The sequence below is a fragment of the Ovis aries genome, chromosome 2, assembly GCF_016772045.2.
Source record: "Ovis aries strain OAR_USU_Benz2616 breed Rambouillet chromosome 2, ARS-UI_Ramb_v3.0, whole genome shotgun sequence".
Lineage (NCBI taxonomy): Eukaryota > Metazoa > Chordata > Mammalia > Artiodactyla > Bovidae > Ovis > Ovis aries.
In genome coordinates, this window is record NC_056055.1 from 34,889,647 (window position 1) to 34,904,607 (window position 14,961).

At 42.0% G+C, this 14,961-nt stretch overlaps 1 protein-coding gene across 10 annotated transcripts in view; it reads right to left on the bottom strand.

The window, feature by feature from the left end:
* The window catches only part of NTRK2 (neurotrophic receptor tyrosine kinase 2), a 400,491-nt gene that overhangs the window by 225,493 nt on the left and 160,037 nt on the right, over positions 1-14,961 (bottom strand). Inside the window, exon 13 of one of the 10 annotated variants that reach the window (XM_042243077.1) lies at positions 4,211-9,058. The exons of the other annotated variants lie outside the window; for them this stretch is intronic. Coding sequence (XP_042099011.1) covers positions 9,021-9,058 — 38 coding nt within the window. The 3' untranslated portion in view covers positions 4,211-9,020. Of the gene's footprint in view, positions 1-4,210; positions 9,059-14,961 lie in introns of those variants that run through there. 10 annotated transcript variants of the gene reach the window in all.

Here is a 14,961-nt window from a genome sequence, read left to right on the forward strand (position 1 = left end):
ACTGCTTCATATAGATAGGAAGTGCTCCAGATTCCGAGCAACAAGAAAATTCACTTCAGAATGATCAAAGTCAATAAATCCATCTTCAGGTACAATGGAGAAAAGGCAAACACACTCTGGGTTTTCAATAGCTAATTAGCAATGGATACATACTGGATGCAACTTCCATTTCATAAAGTGAAATTTAGAAAGCGAGTGTCAAGTTCACTACAGTGCCACATATTGTCAAGTCAAGATTGGCAAGGACTTTGTGAGCAGCATGAATTACTGAGGGAGACGGGTGGGGGGGGGTGGTGTTGACTGGGATAAAGCCTCTCCTGTGACTTCAACTAACCTTACTATTCTGCATCTGGACAACAATAATCTCTGCTCAGTTGCTAGTGCTTGTAGGAGTGACCACTGGGCCTTTGCACAGCCCTAAGGGTGACCTAGCCACCTCACTAGCCTTACTCCAGTCCTGGCCCTCCTCAAGGGCCCAGCCCAAGCCCACTAGCTCTTTCAAGCACTATCCCTCAGAATTAGCCTGTGTGTATGCTCAGTCACTTCGGTCACATCTGACTCTTTGCTGCCTTACGGAGTGTAGCCCACCAGGCTCCTCTGTCCATGGAATTTCCCAGGCAAGAATACTCGAGTGGGTTGCCATGCCCTCCTCCAGGGAATCTTCCAGACTCAGAATTGAACCTACATCTCCTATGTTGCAGGCAGATTCTTTACCCACTGAGCCACCTAGGAAGCCCCCCAGAGTTAGTCTGCTGCTGCTAAGTCGCTTCAGTCGTGTCTGACTCTGTGCGACCCTGTAGACGGCAGCCCACCAGGCTCCTCCATCCATAGGACTTTCCAGGCAAAAGTACTGGAGTGGGGTGCCATTGCCTTCTCCTAGATTCAAATCCTGGCATTCCCCCTCATTAGCTGGGTAACTTGAAACAAGCCCCTCATCATTCTGTTCCTCAGTTTCCTAACCTTTCCAGTGGGAGCAATATTAGCATCTGCCTCATAGACTGTTAAAAGAACCACAAAGCACTTAAAATAGTGCTTGGCACATGGTTGGAAACCAATACCTATTAGCCTGATACCTGTTTATCTCTCTATCTATCTAAAAGGTAGATCCAATGATAAACACTGCTTTAAAAAGTGTTAGAAAAGACAGTAACAACTGTAAAAATACCTTAAATTATGTGCTGGTAAAACTTCAGTACCACTTACTTAAAATGATTTAATAAGAAAAAAAAAGCCCAAATTACAAAACATTTTTAAATAAATGAAATGTCATTACCCCAAGTGTGACCAATTGTATTGCCTGCTACAGCTATTATGAAAAACTACATCAGGACTCAGAAAACCCATTGCCTATAAACACTTGTTTCTAAAGGAACTTGAAACAAGTTTTTCCTTTCAAACAATCTCTTAGCCAATTCTTGTGTTATTTTTATCCTTAGCCAAAGATTTTCAAATAGATAATTCAAAAGTTAAAGATAATGGAGGAACCCCTTCAAATGATGAAAAATTCCAATTTAATGAAGAGAGAACCAAAGGAGAAAACCATATTTGGGATATGACCTTCAATGCTTTTCTTCCAGAATCCTCAAACTGCAGAGCATCACTTGAACTCATTGAACAATCATAATACGGCCCCAAACTAAGGCTTCCCTTGTGGCTCAGATGGTATGCCTGCAATGCTGGAGACCTGGGTTCGATCTCTGGATTGGGACGATCCCCTGGAGAAGGATATGGCTACCCACTCCAGTATTCTCACATAGAGAATTCCACGGGCAGAGGAGCCTGGAGGGCTACACTCAATGGGATCGCAAACAGTCAGACACGACTGAGTGAGTAACATACACACAGGCCCAGTCGAGTAGGACCAGGAGATGAGGGGACCACGGAGATGCTTGTTGAGGGGTGGGGAGTGGTCCCACAGGCCTCTTCCTATCCCCTTTCCTCCTAACCATACCCTGCCCCCTCACACAAGGAAACATTGGGGCTTGGGTCACTTTGAGAACACAGTCCTTTGTCCTACACAGGTCTCAGTTTCCCTATCTGTAAAAGGCCATGCTGCTGCTGCTGCTAAGTCACTTCAGTCGTGTCCGACTCTGTGTGGTCCCATAGACGGCAGCCCGCCAGGCTCCCCCTGTCCCTGGGATTCTCCAGGCAAGAACACTGGAGTGGGTTGCCATTTCCTTCTCCAATGCATGAAAGTGAAAAGTGAAAGGGAAGTCACTCAGTCGTGTCCGACTCTTCACGACCCCATGGACCGCAGCCTACCAGGCTCCTCTGTCCATGAGATTTTCCAGGCAAGAGTACTGGAGTGATAAAAGGCCATAGGCAGGAGAATTAAGGCAGAGGCCAAAAACTGACAGCCAGGGAGTAGTCCTGGAATGTTTTACATGGTCAGCACCCTCTTTCTGCAAAGGCATGAATTTGTAGCTGCTCTTTAAGAATTGGAACATTTTGCAAGTAAAAAAAAAAAAAAAAAGCCTGCACAGCTGACATCTTTTGGTAAGTAAAGGATCTGGCAGCACTGAGATCCCAGTTCCACAGGAACACAATTGACTGGTGCTAAGAAATGGCTGCCATCTATGTGCTATGAAGAAAAAGAAAGTAGGCTAAGGATACAGGATGTGATTGCTTCCCAGGTGGTGCTAGTGGTAAAGAACCCACCTGCTCAATCCAGGGTCAAAAGGATCCCCTGGAGGAGGGCATGACAACCCACTCCAGTATTCTTGCCTGGAGAATTCCATGTATAGAGGAGCTTTGCAGGCTAAAATCCATAGGGTCACAAAGAGTCGAACACAACTGAAGAAACTTAGCATGCATGTATTAGCATGCATGCATGCAGGCCCAAACAGATCATGACCTCTTATTCTATCAAAATCAAATCTGACTGTGATCAATATGCAAAAATCACATGGTCAGGGAGAGGAATCTAGGAAGAGATTTAGGAGAACCCCTGAGAAAGATCAGAGTGGTCCCTGCTTGGACCACGTCCAAAACGACCCAGGGAGGGAAGCGCCCCTTCATGAGGACTCTTATTGCACCCAAGCAACTGCTGAATGACCCATACATGCAAGCGAGTCTGTGAATCCAGGACATTTATGGAGGCAGACCCAAGCACAGTGCAAACCCATGTCCTTTCAAGTATTATTATTAGTGGTACCCAGTACTTCTCCCCATGCCAAGTACATCATCTAGGTTTCATAGGAGCCCAGTGCGGAGACACTGCTACCATTATCTTTATCTCTTGAGGAATGAAGTCGTGAAGTAGCTTTCCCAAGGTCAATTAGTCTGCGAACAGAGCTGGAATTCAAACTCGCGAAGTCTGCGTCCAGTGCCTACCACCTCAGATTACCATACAACTTTCAAATTACCATCAAAACCTATTCTCAGCTCAGCACATTTAAAAGTGCCTTAGAAAACACACAAGTCACCAGCGCTAAACAGGTTCTTTGAAGGGGGTCAGCATATTTGGCTCAATAAGTATGTATGACATCAGGTAATATTGTTTTTCCAATTCCTAAGTCATCGATTTAGAGTGAAAACACTTACAAGGTTACAAGAAAGTGAAAGCAATCTCAAATGAATCAAAGCTGGGGGCCTTGATTTTAGGTCCTATCTGAAAAGGGGAAAATGAGAAAAGACAGTGTGGCCAGGCAGGAAATGGAGACCAAAGGGGTGTGAAGTATGGGCACCATGCTCACAGTTAAGATTCAAGATGGTACCTTATCTCGGTACCCACTTGTCTTCCTCTCTGTCTCCCTCCCTCCTTCATAGCACAAGTTATCAGGTTCATTTGACCACAAAGTCAGTTAGAACGGAGGGAGAGAGCACTGAGAATACCTCCTGTAGGAATGTGAGTCATTCCAAAGGACTTTCCCACAGGATGTTAAGTTTCATCTTTTTAATCCCTTAAACTTTTTGCTGTATTTTAGGATTGCCTTTTAGCCAATGAAAATATATCTGATGCAAGAATCAATACACCATAAATGTGCAACTCACATTGATTGAAATTTAAAAAATCTTTTTTAGAAGAGATTTATTTCAGAATCTACAGGGCTTTGGGACTCCCCCACACTCCAGTGACATTTCTCACACTTTCTTCTAACACCTTTAGTTTTGAACACCACCAACGACATATGAGGTGATGGTATGTATTTGAAGCAGGTGGGGGGTGGAAATATACAAGTCCCTACAGAGAATGCAAGACACATGGAGATGAATTATAAAACTTTATTGACTTGTTAAAAACATGAATGAATTCAGCAAGTACATTTATGGTCTATCCACATTGTTAAAACAGTACTTAAAAATAAAATAAAAATGATTATCCATTATTTACAGGAAATGTGGGAAAATGACTGTAAGACCTGCAACATTATGGGGAACAAAACAGGGCATGAGAATGATTCACAGGCTGCCTATATGGATTACAGCAAATGGATTTAAACACGACATGAGTGAAACTCAAAGATCTTTCTCTGGAGTCTCCTGCTATTTTTTTTTCCATTTCTTTTTTCTTTCTTTCTTTCTTTTTTTTTTTTTGTATTTTCAGCTTCACTGAGGTATAATCAACAAAGAAAATTGTGAGATGTTGAAAGTGTACAGTGTGACAATTTGAAATACATATACATTGTGAATAGAACCTCTTGCTATTTTATATTTGTTTATAGAAGCTCTATTCATAAATGGATGGTGGTGAATTTTAGAGGTGGTGAAAATCTCTGTGCTTTCCTTTACCTCTCACATGCTTATTTTTCTGTGAAACTAAGACTCCTGACATAGCCAACGTCAAGCCATCTTGGGTGAGCACTAATGACCAGCCTGAGGCTCCAAACCACATTAGCCTGTATTCAACTCAGGGGGATCTCACTGTCAAAATTAGATGGCTGGGAGGTCCCTTTGTCCCTGAAGACCAAAACAAGGAAATGGGCTAACTTGAGTTGAAAACTGCCTTCTCTGACAACTGTTTTCATATCACTTTCTGGATTAGGAAGTCTGTTAACTTAATTCAGCCTGGCAGCACCCCACAGAAAATTGTATCCTTGCCCTGTCCAGCAGGGTCCTTAACCTTCCCAGGTGTCCTTGAACAGACCTGTCATGGTTTATAGGCACTGTAGGTATGTTAACACAGCAGAACGTGCTTAATGGCATGGCTACTTCTGTCCTAGTTTCCCCGGAATACAGCCTGCTGAGTGGCACAAGCCTGGGGGTCCACTGACCTTCACCAGCGAGGAATGGCACAGCCCACGTGGCTGAAGACCCTGGAGTTTATGGTATCTATTATCTAGAGTCTGGACAAAAGAAGATGAAATGAGCTTCTATTGTACTGGGAGGAAATTAGATGAAAACCCAGGGAGGGGGCACTAGACAGAAAGCAATGGAGCAAGTGAAAGCATAAATCATCTTGGAGAGCTAGAGAAAAGTTAATACTGGTCCCAGTTAGTGCTTTGATTCCATTTTGCAATGAAAAAAAAAAAGTTTGTGCAAAGTAACCAATAGAGCAAATAAAAATAAGCTCTCTGTCATGGAGTCAATTTAGAGTGTTGGAGAGAGAGAAACACCAGAGATTTTAACAGAATCAACAAAAAAAAAAAAAAAGGAGGAGAGAAAAAGTAAGACAGCTTGCATCATGCTGGCTCTCACCCCTGGCCTGAATTCATGCCTGTACTCCTTGAGTTGTTTACTCATCCAATGGCTGAATCCTGATGGCCTCTGGTCACTGTTGGGGGGTGGGGTGTAAGCCGGGTAAGGAGCGGGAGAGACAGTTCACAGCCAAAACTGAATCCTGGATTCTGCATTGCAGGCTTGGGGCTGGGATTGTTCATGCCTGATTTCTATTCCTTACTCTTGGAAAGAAGATTCAGTGGGTCAAAATGAAAGCAGTGCCTGCTGGAGACCAGGAGAGAAAACCTCTGAATCCATGACAGTATGTGGAAATCCATTCCTTCTGTTAAGAGATTGATCTCCTTTAGTCTCAGACTGATGTATCATGCGATGACAGTGGGAGGTTATTCCTCTCTCTCTCAGCTGCCTGGGAGGGTCTCAGTGGGACCTGAATCAAGATACAGGACCTGAGACACACCTCTTGAAGAGGACACACCTGCTTTGCATTCACCAACAGGCTGTATCAGTACATTAAGGAAAACCAATGAAGGGGGGCCATGTGCTGTCCCATCTGAACCTGTGCTTTCCCATCTCTCGCTGGATACAGTGAAAGAACAATGATCTTGCTTTAGGACCAGAGTAACAAACTGGCAGCCCACAGACATGTTTTGTTGGCCTACATAACATTTTAAAAATAACTGAGCCAACTTTTTAAAAATAGAGACATTTCACATAAAAAATCCAGGTTTCAAGTTTCTCTTAAAGAATCAGAAGGTTTGGAAATCTGGGCTGTCATTCCTGGAGGCAGGAGTTGGCTGGTCTGGGTGACAGCCGCCCCTCTGGAGGGGATGGTGTTCACTCAGCTGGCCCATGTTGCTCACTTAGTATACCTGCCTGGCACTAAAATGTCACATCCTTGTTGGAGGCAATGGACTTGATTTCAGCAAAACTGCTGCCTTTCTTTCTATAATGCTGGAAAAACGCATGCTACATCCCTTTAGGATGCTCAAAAAAGATTTCTTACAGGGGACATCAAAAGCAAAGAATGAGTGGGGTGGTCTGGAGTACAGAAATGAGAAGTTGGGTTACTGATGGAGGTCTTCAGGGATTTAAAAAAAAAGAAAGAAAAGCAAAGAACACAAGACCAACTGAAACCATTTTCTAATAGCCTGATGTTTTCATTGTTCCCTAGGAGATGTCAACTGCTCTTTGACTGATTCAATTGCCTTATCTGTCCACTTTTCTCCATTTTCTCCAAAAATCTAGCTGCAACTCTTTTAGCTGTTGAGGACTAATATTCTTTTTTTTTCTCTTAAGGTCTGGGATACTTATAAAATAGTCCTTAGAGAGTTTATTGGCTTTTTATGACTCCACGGAATAACATAAAAACTTTTAAAAAAAATTGCACCAAATGGTTGATATTTAAGAACCCTGACCATCCTGACAGCCTATGACAGGCTCTCAGTTTGAATTTCATTTTTCTTTCAGGGGTCAGGATTTCTGCAATCAGCTGGCCTTTTTGTAAATTGACACCTTTGGGAAAGATCAAAATTTAAGTAGTGACAGGAACTGTCATTCAACAGTGAGCAAGAAAATGGGAATTCAGAGAATATTTAGACCTCCCCCTGCCCAGGGTCAGCTGCCCTCACACTCAAAAACCCTTTGGGAAACATAACTTCTGAGAACAGCAGCCTGTTTCTGCTTTGGAGGAACCACCCTTCTTTCAGGCAGGGGTACTGAGCAGCCGAGTCAAATGCTGTAATCCATAGGACTCCGTGAAATGTCCGCATCAAGCAATAACACATTTCGTGGCTAATGTAAAAGATAGAGTATAAAGTATTCATCTTGGAAAATCTATTTATATCAAGTGGTGCCTACATGGATCCCAGTTTGTTGAGATTAATGCCTTGGTTACACAGGATTCAAAATGATGTTTCTGAATATGTTGGACCAGTTAAAAATCTATAAAACCTTAAAGCTGAACTGCAAAACTTGAGTAACTATCCCTCCCACCCCCACCAAAAGGGCTTTTCAAAAATGTCAGTAAGTTTCCAATTCAGCTGTGACATCTATGGGCAGGTGTGAACAGTCAGAGCCAACTGTGTTTTCAAACAAGATGCTCCGGGCCTGGCTCTGAAGTTCCCCCAACAGGAAAGGTGTGAGGCAGGCAGGAGCAGCCAAACCTCACAGGGGTCCCATCCCGCCTGGTGCACACTAAGCGAAGTGCACGCAAAGGTCACTGTGCTGGCCACGTGCGTGAGACGGGTGTCCACATAAGAGTAAGGCAGGGATGCAGGATTCTGTAACTCGAAGGCTGCCCCTGCAGCACTGAAGCTGGACATTATAAAGCATGTATTTATTAGCAACCTGCCACCTGTGTGCTGCTGGGGTCAGGAAGAGCTGTCCGGCTCAGGAAAACCCAGCAGAGTGGAGTATGTTGTAGGGGACTACCCTTCTTAGAATGTGGCCTCCTGCTCACAGCAGGCCAGCCATTCAGTTCGCAGGCCTTTTCAGAGCAAAAAGCTACAGTTCTGTCATGGGAACAGCGTGAGATGCTGCGGCCCTCTCACTCGGCAAACTTCTACAAAGCAGGTGGATCACAGAGGTCAAACAAAAGGGCATATGCACCATATGTATATGTTTTACTTCTTTCCGATTTTTCTGAAACTATGCCTGACCAAAATTCACATCCCCTTACCAATTAGCTTATTTCTTTTCTTTTTCCATTTCTTTTTTTGTCTGCTGATAAACTTTAAGGAAAGCATTATTGTTGATAGCATTGACTCTGGACCTTAACAGCCAGTGAAGGAAAGAAACTCCCAAGGCTATCCCCAAGCCCCCACAGCGATGGAGCATATGCCCTTAACTCTTTTAGTCACTGCTTTCTAGGTAGAAAAGTGAAACTTTCTGAATTCAGTACTGATTAAACAACAGAAAACAGTGCTAAAATTCATGTTAAATGGAGATTACACTGTTTAGTGTGTACCTATACCTGTTCCTAAATTTAGATTTGTTTTAAAACTTTGCAGTTCACCTTTAATAAACAGCAACATTGAAAATCAATACATTTCCAGTATGGTCAAACAGCACACACCTTTCTGAAGAGAAGCACAATCCAACAGTATTTCAATTCAACTTTGTATTTGAATGATCGTGAGAACCAAAGAGAAGCATTAATTTGTTTTCTTGACTTTCTTAGCTGCCTGTGAGCTGTCTCTGCATTGGTGTCCCCAGTTCACAGTTCACAGCACCCGTGGGCTTCATGCGGTACCTCCTGCAAATACCACCCACATCTACCAGGAAATCCCAGGTAAGAGGCACTTCCCAGGAAAGGTCAATGCCGGCACCCAGAGTCCAGCTTACAAGGCAGCATCAACCAACAAGCACCACAGCCCCCTTCTCTGTCTTTTCCTTTATTTCAGTTACCCATCCAGTGGAATCTTATGAAACAAAACAAAACCTAAAAGAAACACAAAATAAAACATAAGTCATGCTCAAAAGAAAAATCAATGGAAAATAACATGCAAGTACAATCACTTTTAAAAGAACATAATAAACATCAAAACTGAGACACAACATGGAATATGCTTGAAAACATAAATATAATGTAATTACAAAACAGGAATCAGGAGAAAATGGGAGTCTCATTATCAAACAGCTTAGTTTTAGACTTCAAACTGAGTTTACATGGCACAGGAAACACAGGGAAGAGATGCAAAGGATTCCTGCACACAGTTCCACCCACAACTGTCTCAGATGCTAACACCTTAAGAATTAGGAGAAATCTGTGCACAGTAAAAGATGACCCCTCGGTAATTTTTATATATAAGGAAAAAATAAAATCCAACAACAGATATCTACCCAAATTCTAATTTTCTTTTCCTAAATATAAAACCAAATTATTTCTAAAATAATTAATTACTCAGCCAGATCAGAGAACTGGCTGGCTTCACCTGGAGAAATATTGAGCTCTTGTGAGGATTTAGATTCTTTTTTAGGAATCTTACTGTTAATTGTGTGTGTGTGTGTATGTGTACCATGTCTGATTCTTTGTGACCCCATGGACTGTAGCCTGCTAGGCTCCTCTGTCCATGGAATTTTCCAGGCAAGAACACTGAAGTGGATTGCTATTTCCCTCTCCAGGGGACCAATCTGACCCAAGGATCAAGTCCTTATCTCTTACATCTCCTCCATTGGCAGGCAAATTCTTTACCACTGTGCCACCTGGGAATCTCAATTAATTAACTGCATATATTTAATTAAGTGCCATACCATATCTATGGCACACATATAGAATCTGCTATATAAAATATGGTATATAGCATACAACATGAAGTATATTTGTATGTACATACATTATATATACAATTTAAGACATGTAGTATCTAGTACACATAATATAAAACATATATAATACTTAATATCAACTAATTCTGCACACATCTACTGAGAACCAACCAAATAGCAGACACTGTAATACATGATGCAAAAATAAAGAAACTGGAGTTCCTTGACTTCAAATACTTCATTGACTCCAGATGTGGAGAAAGATGAGGGAATCACTTGCATAGGGAATCTCCTTTGTGCCAGGGTATCTTCTAAGCTCTTTGCTTAAATAAGTCACTATAACCTTGGGAGATAGGTTCTATTGTTATACCCACTTAACTGGTGAGAAAACTGAGGCCCAGAGACTGAGCAGCCTCTCAAGTTCTGACAGCTAGTGTGGGATGGAACTCAAACTCCCAGAACCTCTGGTGCCGTGGCTGCCCTACCATGACCTTACAAGTGATAAGCTTTCTCCGAACTTGCCTGTGAAACCCCAGCAGGAATAGGGAAGGTTTTATTACATAGAATTCTGCGAGTAAATTGTATGAATCTTCATCAGCTTCATAAGTGACAGAATAGATGATGTCATAGTAGAAACCCCCAAGACGCTTCCAAGACGTTTTCAAGTTTAGCTTTGGAAGACACTTCTAAACCCAACCCTCCAGACTCCCGACTTTCCTCAACCTGGTGTCTGGTCTGCCAAGTGCTGGTGTCATCTGCCTCCAGAGCTGTAATTACCATCACCAAGCTGTATAATCATTTACAACAACACTAAAAGAGTCTACGGAGCTTAATTTCCATGGCATTTCTTTCTCCTGCCCTTCCAAGTCTCAGGAAAAGAACTAGGGACAAACGCCAAACATCGTTTATGGATTTAATCACCCACAGAGCACTGAGAATTTAGGAAGCACACAGTGATGCTGATTACGTCTCCTTCATATCTGTCACTAGGCTCTGTCTAAAAGCCCAGCCTCCAGGCAAACACAAGCAGCGCTAGTTGAAGAGTGCACTACGGCACGTAGCTCGAGAACACCGAATGAACTAACCTTAGCTACTCTTTCAGGTTTCAAGAGGGTGGATCTCAGATTCCTTCAAATCGAAACAGTGGGATTAATATGAGGATGTCAAGTTTGCCAATAAAAGCAAGAAAAGCTTGGAGATACAAATAGAAGACATCACCCTCAAACAAAATATTTGCTGATTCGATATACCAGTTTCTCTGAACATGCAATTTTAAAGGGTTTACTCGATTAAAATAACAACAGATTAAACTGCTAATGCAAACCTTATTTCCACTGGGTTTATGGCATTGGGTTGGCCCAAAAATTTGTTCGTGTTTTTCCGTAACATTTGATGGAAAAACCCAAACAAACTTTTGGGCCAACCCCATACAAGAACTTGAGGAGTTGACTGATGTCAGAGTGTTTAATTGGAACCAGGCTGCTCTTCTAATTTGCTTCTATTTGCCACTTCCTTGCCATGCAGCTCCCCAACCTGCACTACAGGCTCTTTTGTTTGTTTGTTTGTTTGTTTTTGTTTTTTTTTTTACATTTTTCAGACATAGAGAATAGGCTTATGGACATGGGGAGAGGGGAAGAAAGGGAGAGATTGCGGAAAAAATAACATGGAAACTTACATTACCATATGTAAAATAGATAGCAGCAGGAATTTGCTGTATGGCTCAGGAAACTCAAACAGGGGCTCTGTATCAATCTAGACGGGTGAGATGGGGTGGAAAATGGGAGGGAGGTTCAAAAGAGGGGATGTATGTATACCTATGACTGATTCATGTTGAGGTTTGTCAGAAAACAACAAAATTCTGTAAAGCAATTATCCTTCAATAAAAAAAAATTAAAAATGAAAAAAAAAACGTACAGCCTCTTTTATTTATTAAAATTGGGAGAAACAATTTGCTGGACTAGATGGAAGCTCTTTTGGACTGCCATTTGCTCAGGCTGCAGCAGGATTTGCCTCGTTTAAGTTGGTGTCGTGTCGTGTCCCTCTGTAACCTTCTTCTGCTCTGCCTTTTGTGATGTGTCCTTCTCAAAGACAAACATCTCAGTTCCACACACCCATGCAAGAAAAGCAAGTAAAGCCACCCTAAAATGCACACTTTATGTCTTTCTTGATGAAAAGCCAGCTTGTTATAATGATAAGCAGTAGATAGTGTCTGCATGTAAAGCATGGCTTACACCACCCCTCACCTCAAGGAAGGCAAGTCAGTCTCCTTCCCATATACTTGATACTCAACACATACCACTGATACACTAAAGATACACCACCAACTCATGAAAAATTAGTTTCGTTTAAAACTTGACTACCTTAAGAAAATGCATCCAATGCTTCATGTTTCCAAAGGGTTGATGGTAAATTTCAATTAGGACCCCAACTTAGCCACCAAGATCTAATGACTTGTGCCCTCTCATGTTATAAGAAACCCCAAAAAAGGGCCACAAAATGATATAAAACAATAGATCATTATTTTCTCCTAGTGAGGGGGAAAGTTTTTAGACCACAACAAATGGCTGAACATCTTGTGGGTTTAGCAGCCAAACGAGCTGTCTAGCTTCTGAGTCTGAAATATAGATATTTTGACAGTGTGACATTCTGAAGCGTTTGCAGAATTCCGATGGTGCACGGTAGTTATCGTGACAACAGCTCCTTTATCAAAAACAATTCTAGAAAAACTCTGCCACCGCTGCTTACACTTAGCTGAGCTAAATAAGAACAAGGATAAAGCAGGTGCTGAATGAGAAATGTGATGTCAAGTTGAAAGCAGAGAAGAAAAACCCGGATGGGTCTCTGCTATTTGCTGATTCTGGATCCACTTATCAACCTCTTCAAAGAGAAGGACCAGGGGGCTGAAGGTCAGTGAAGCACTGCGCTTTCTTTACCATTGGTTTCTGACCCATTTAGATTTTTTTACACTCAAACATGCACACATTTTCCTCCTATTACTCAGAAGCAATCAGCCATAAAATGGCAAGGATCTGCAGTACATTTAAATTAACAGCAATTTATCTGAAGCAAAAAGGAAAACTGCTGAGTTGAAAGGATGATAAAGGAACGGAAGAAAGATGCAGCTGCAATCTAAAAAAACAGATCTTATCGCATTTGTTATTGGAGAAGTAGAAAAATGCCAGCTTGGTGTCTGCAGGGCACGGTGCCACCTTGGAGACAGCAAGGTGGCCAGGGTGCCAGAGTGGCAGCTCACCTTCATTGGAAAGCAAAGTAAACATCCCTGGAGCCTTCTGGAAAATGTTTACCAGGTAAAAATCAGAGAATCTCCTGTGTTCTTATAGGATTAGGTGTCCAGGAAATGGTGGGGGTAAAATCCTTTCCTTCAGTTAGACTTGAGCCAGGTGCAATTTTGTTTTATTTTGTCACTTGGGCTGAAACCCAGATTGTCCTCACTTGACATCTCTGTGAAACGTTTAGTATCTGTTGGTTGTTGCATCAACTAGCCTTTGCTTTTGTGCCTTTTCAATTATATTTTATAGGTGAGTCACTCAGCCCACATGGCGGTTGTGATACGTCCATGGTCACCCAGGAACAGAATGAGAGCTGAAGTATAAACTCAGACCTCTGGATGGTCAGTCCCTCTTCACAAATGGTATCACCTGCACCTGTGGCAAAAATTTCCCAACAGCTAAACTTAGATCCTTCTCTGCACTCCTTCCAAAAGGTGCTTAACCATCCTTCAAGCACCCATTTCCTTTCCAAGGACATTCCTTTTGTCTACACACCATCACATCTCCTAAGATCACCTTCTACCAAGCAAGCCTTCACCATTCTTGAAGATCCAGCATAAAAGCCATTTCCTTCGAGTAATTAGTTCTTTCTCTCTTAACTTCTACAGCATTCTCTTCCATTCACTAACATGTTCTTCTTTTGTACTTTTGCTAAACTTCTGTATCTTTTCTGTTTACTTTCCTGCATCCCAGACTTTAAGCACAGAAGGGTAGAGAGAGCATGTCTCTACATCTTCTTATGCCCTACCTGCCTCTCATGCTACCAAGGACAGCATGCATTCCAAGCCATAGCATAGTAATGTCTAAAACTTTTATTGAACTTTGATGGACTTGGGAACAGAACCAAAATGGAAGGAAGGGGAGAGACAATACAGTGTAGGGTCTGCTGCTTCTCACTGGTAAGTGGGTTAATCAAATCATTTCAAACCTTCCTGTATAAAATCACACATTTGGTCAAAAGTGTATGGAAGTTTGCAGAGTTAAGACACAAGAACCAGTGGGTGCCTCCTGAAGCATTTTTAGCTCCTGAGGGAAAAGTACTAGACTTGGTTCATTCTAATTCTCATGATGATCAGAATTATGGGGTGTGGGAGTGGGAAAAAGGAAGCTGTTGCCCATTTGTTAGCTGAAGACCAAAAACTAAAGTAAATGGCTGAGGACAGTCAGCAAGGCTTTTAAAGCTCAGGTTTGACTTCATAAAATGAAGTTAAGTTATGAGCTGAAAATTAAAGCAGGAAACACAAAGTTCTTGGCAAAACCTGAATTTGTAAGGAAATCTAAAGCTCTTGCTCAATTAAAATTCAATGATTCGAAGGAGGATGTGACCTGATCAGCAGGGCCTGATGAAAAGTGTCCAAGGCCACAAGCACCATCACATCAGGGATTTCACATAGGATGGGAAGCACATCCAAAGACCAAGGCCATTGCAATTATCTGTGGAATAACTTAAAAATGCCATAAGCAGAGTAGGAAAGAGAAACAAGTTTATGGTTTAAGGGGCATTAAATACTCAAAAGGCTTGTACTACAAACAAAGTGAAATACTCAAATCAATCTATTGTCCTCCTGTGGGTTGGGCCTTGCATTCCGACTTCGGACAATAAACATACCCTGCAAAATCTATAGGGTAACTCTTTGCAAGGTGAAATGATATCTTCCTAAAGACACTACTCCATGATTCTCAGACCAGAGGCTTGCCAATGACTTGAACATTCAATACATAAGCATGGAATTGTCAATTTCATTATAGAAGACCACATACTTGCTGCTGCCAATACAGATTTGTG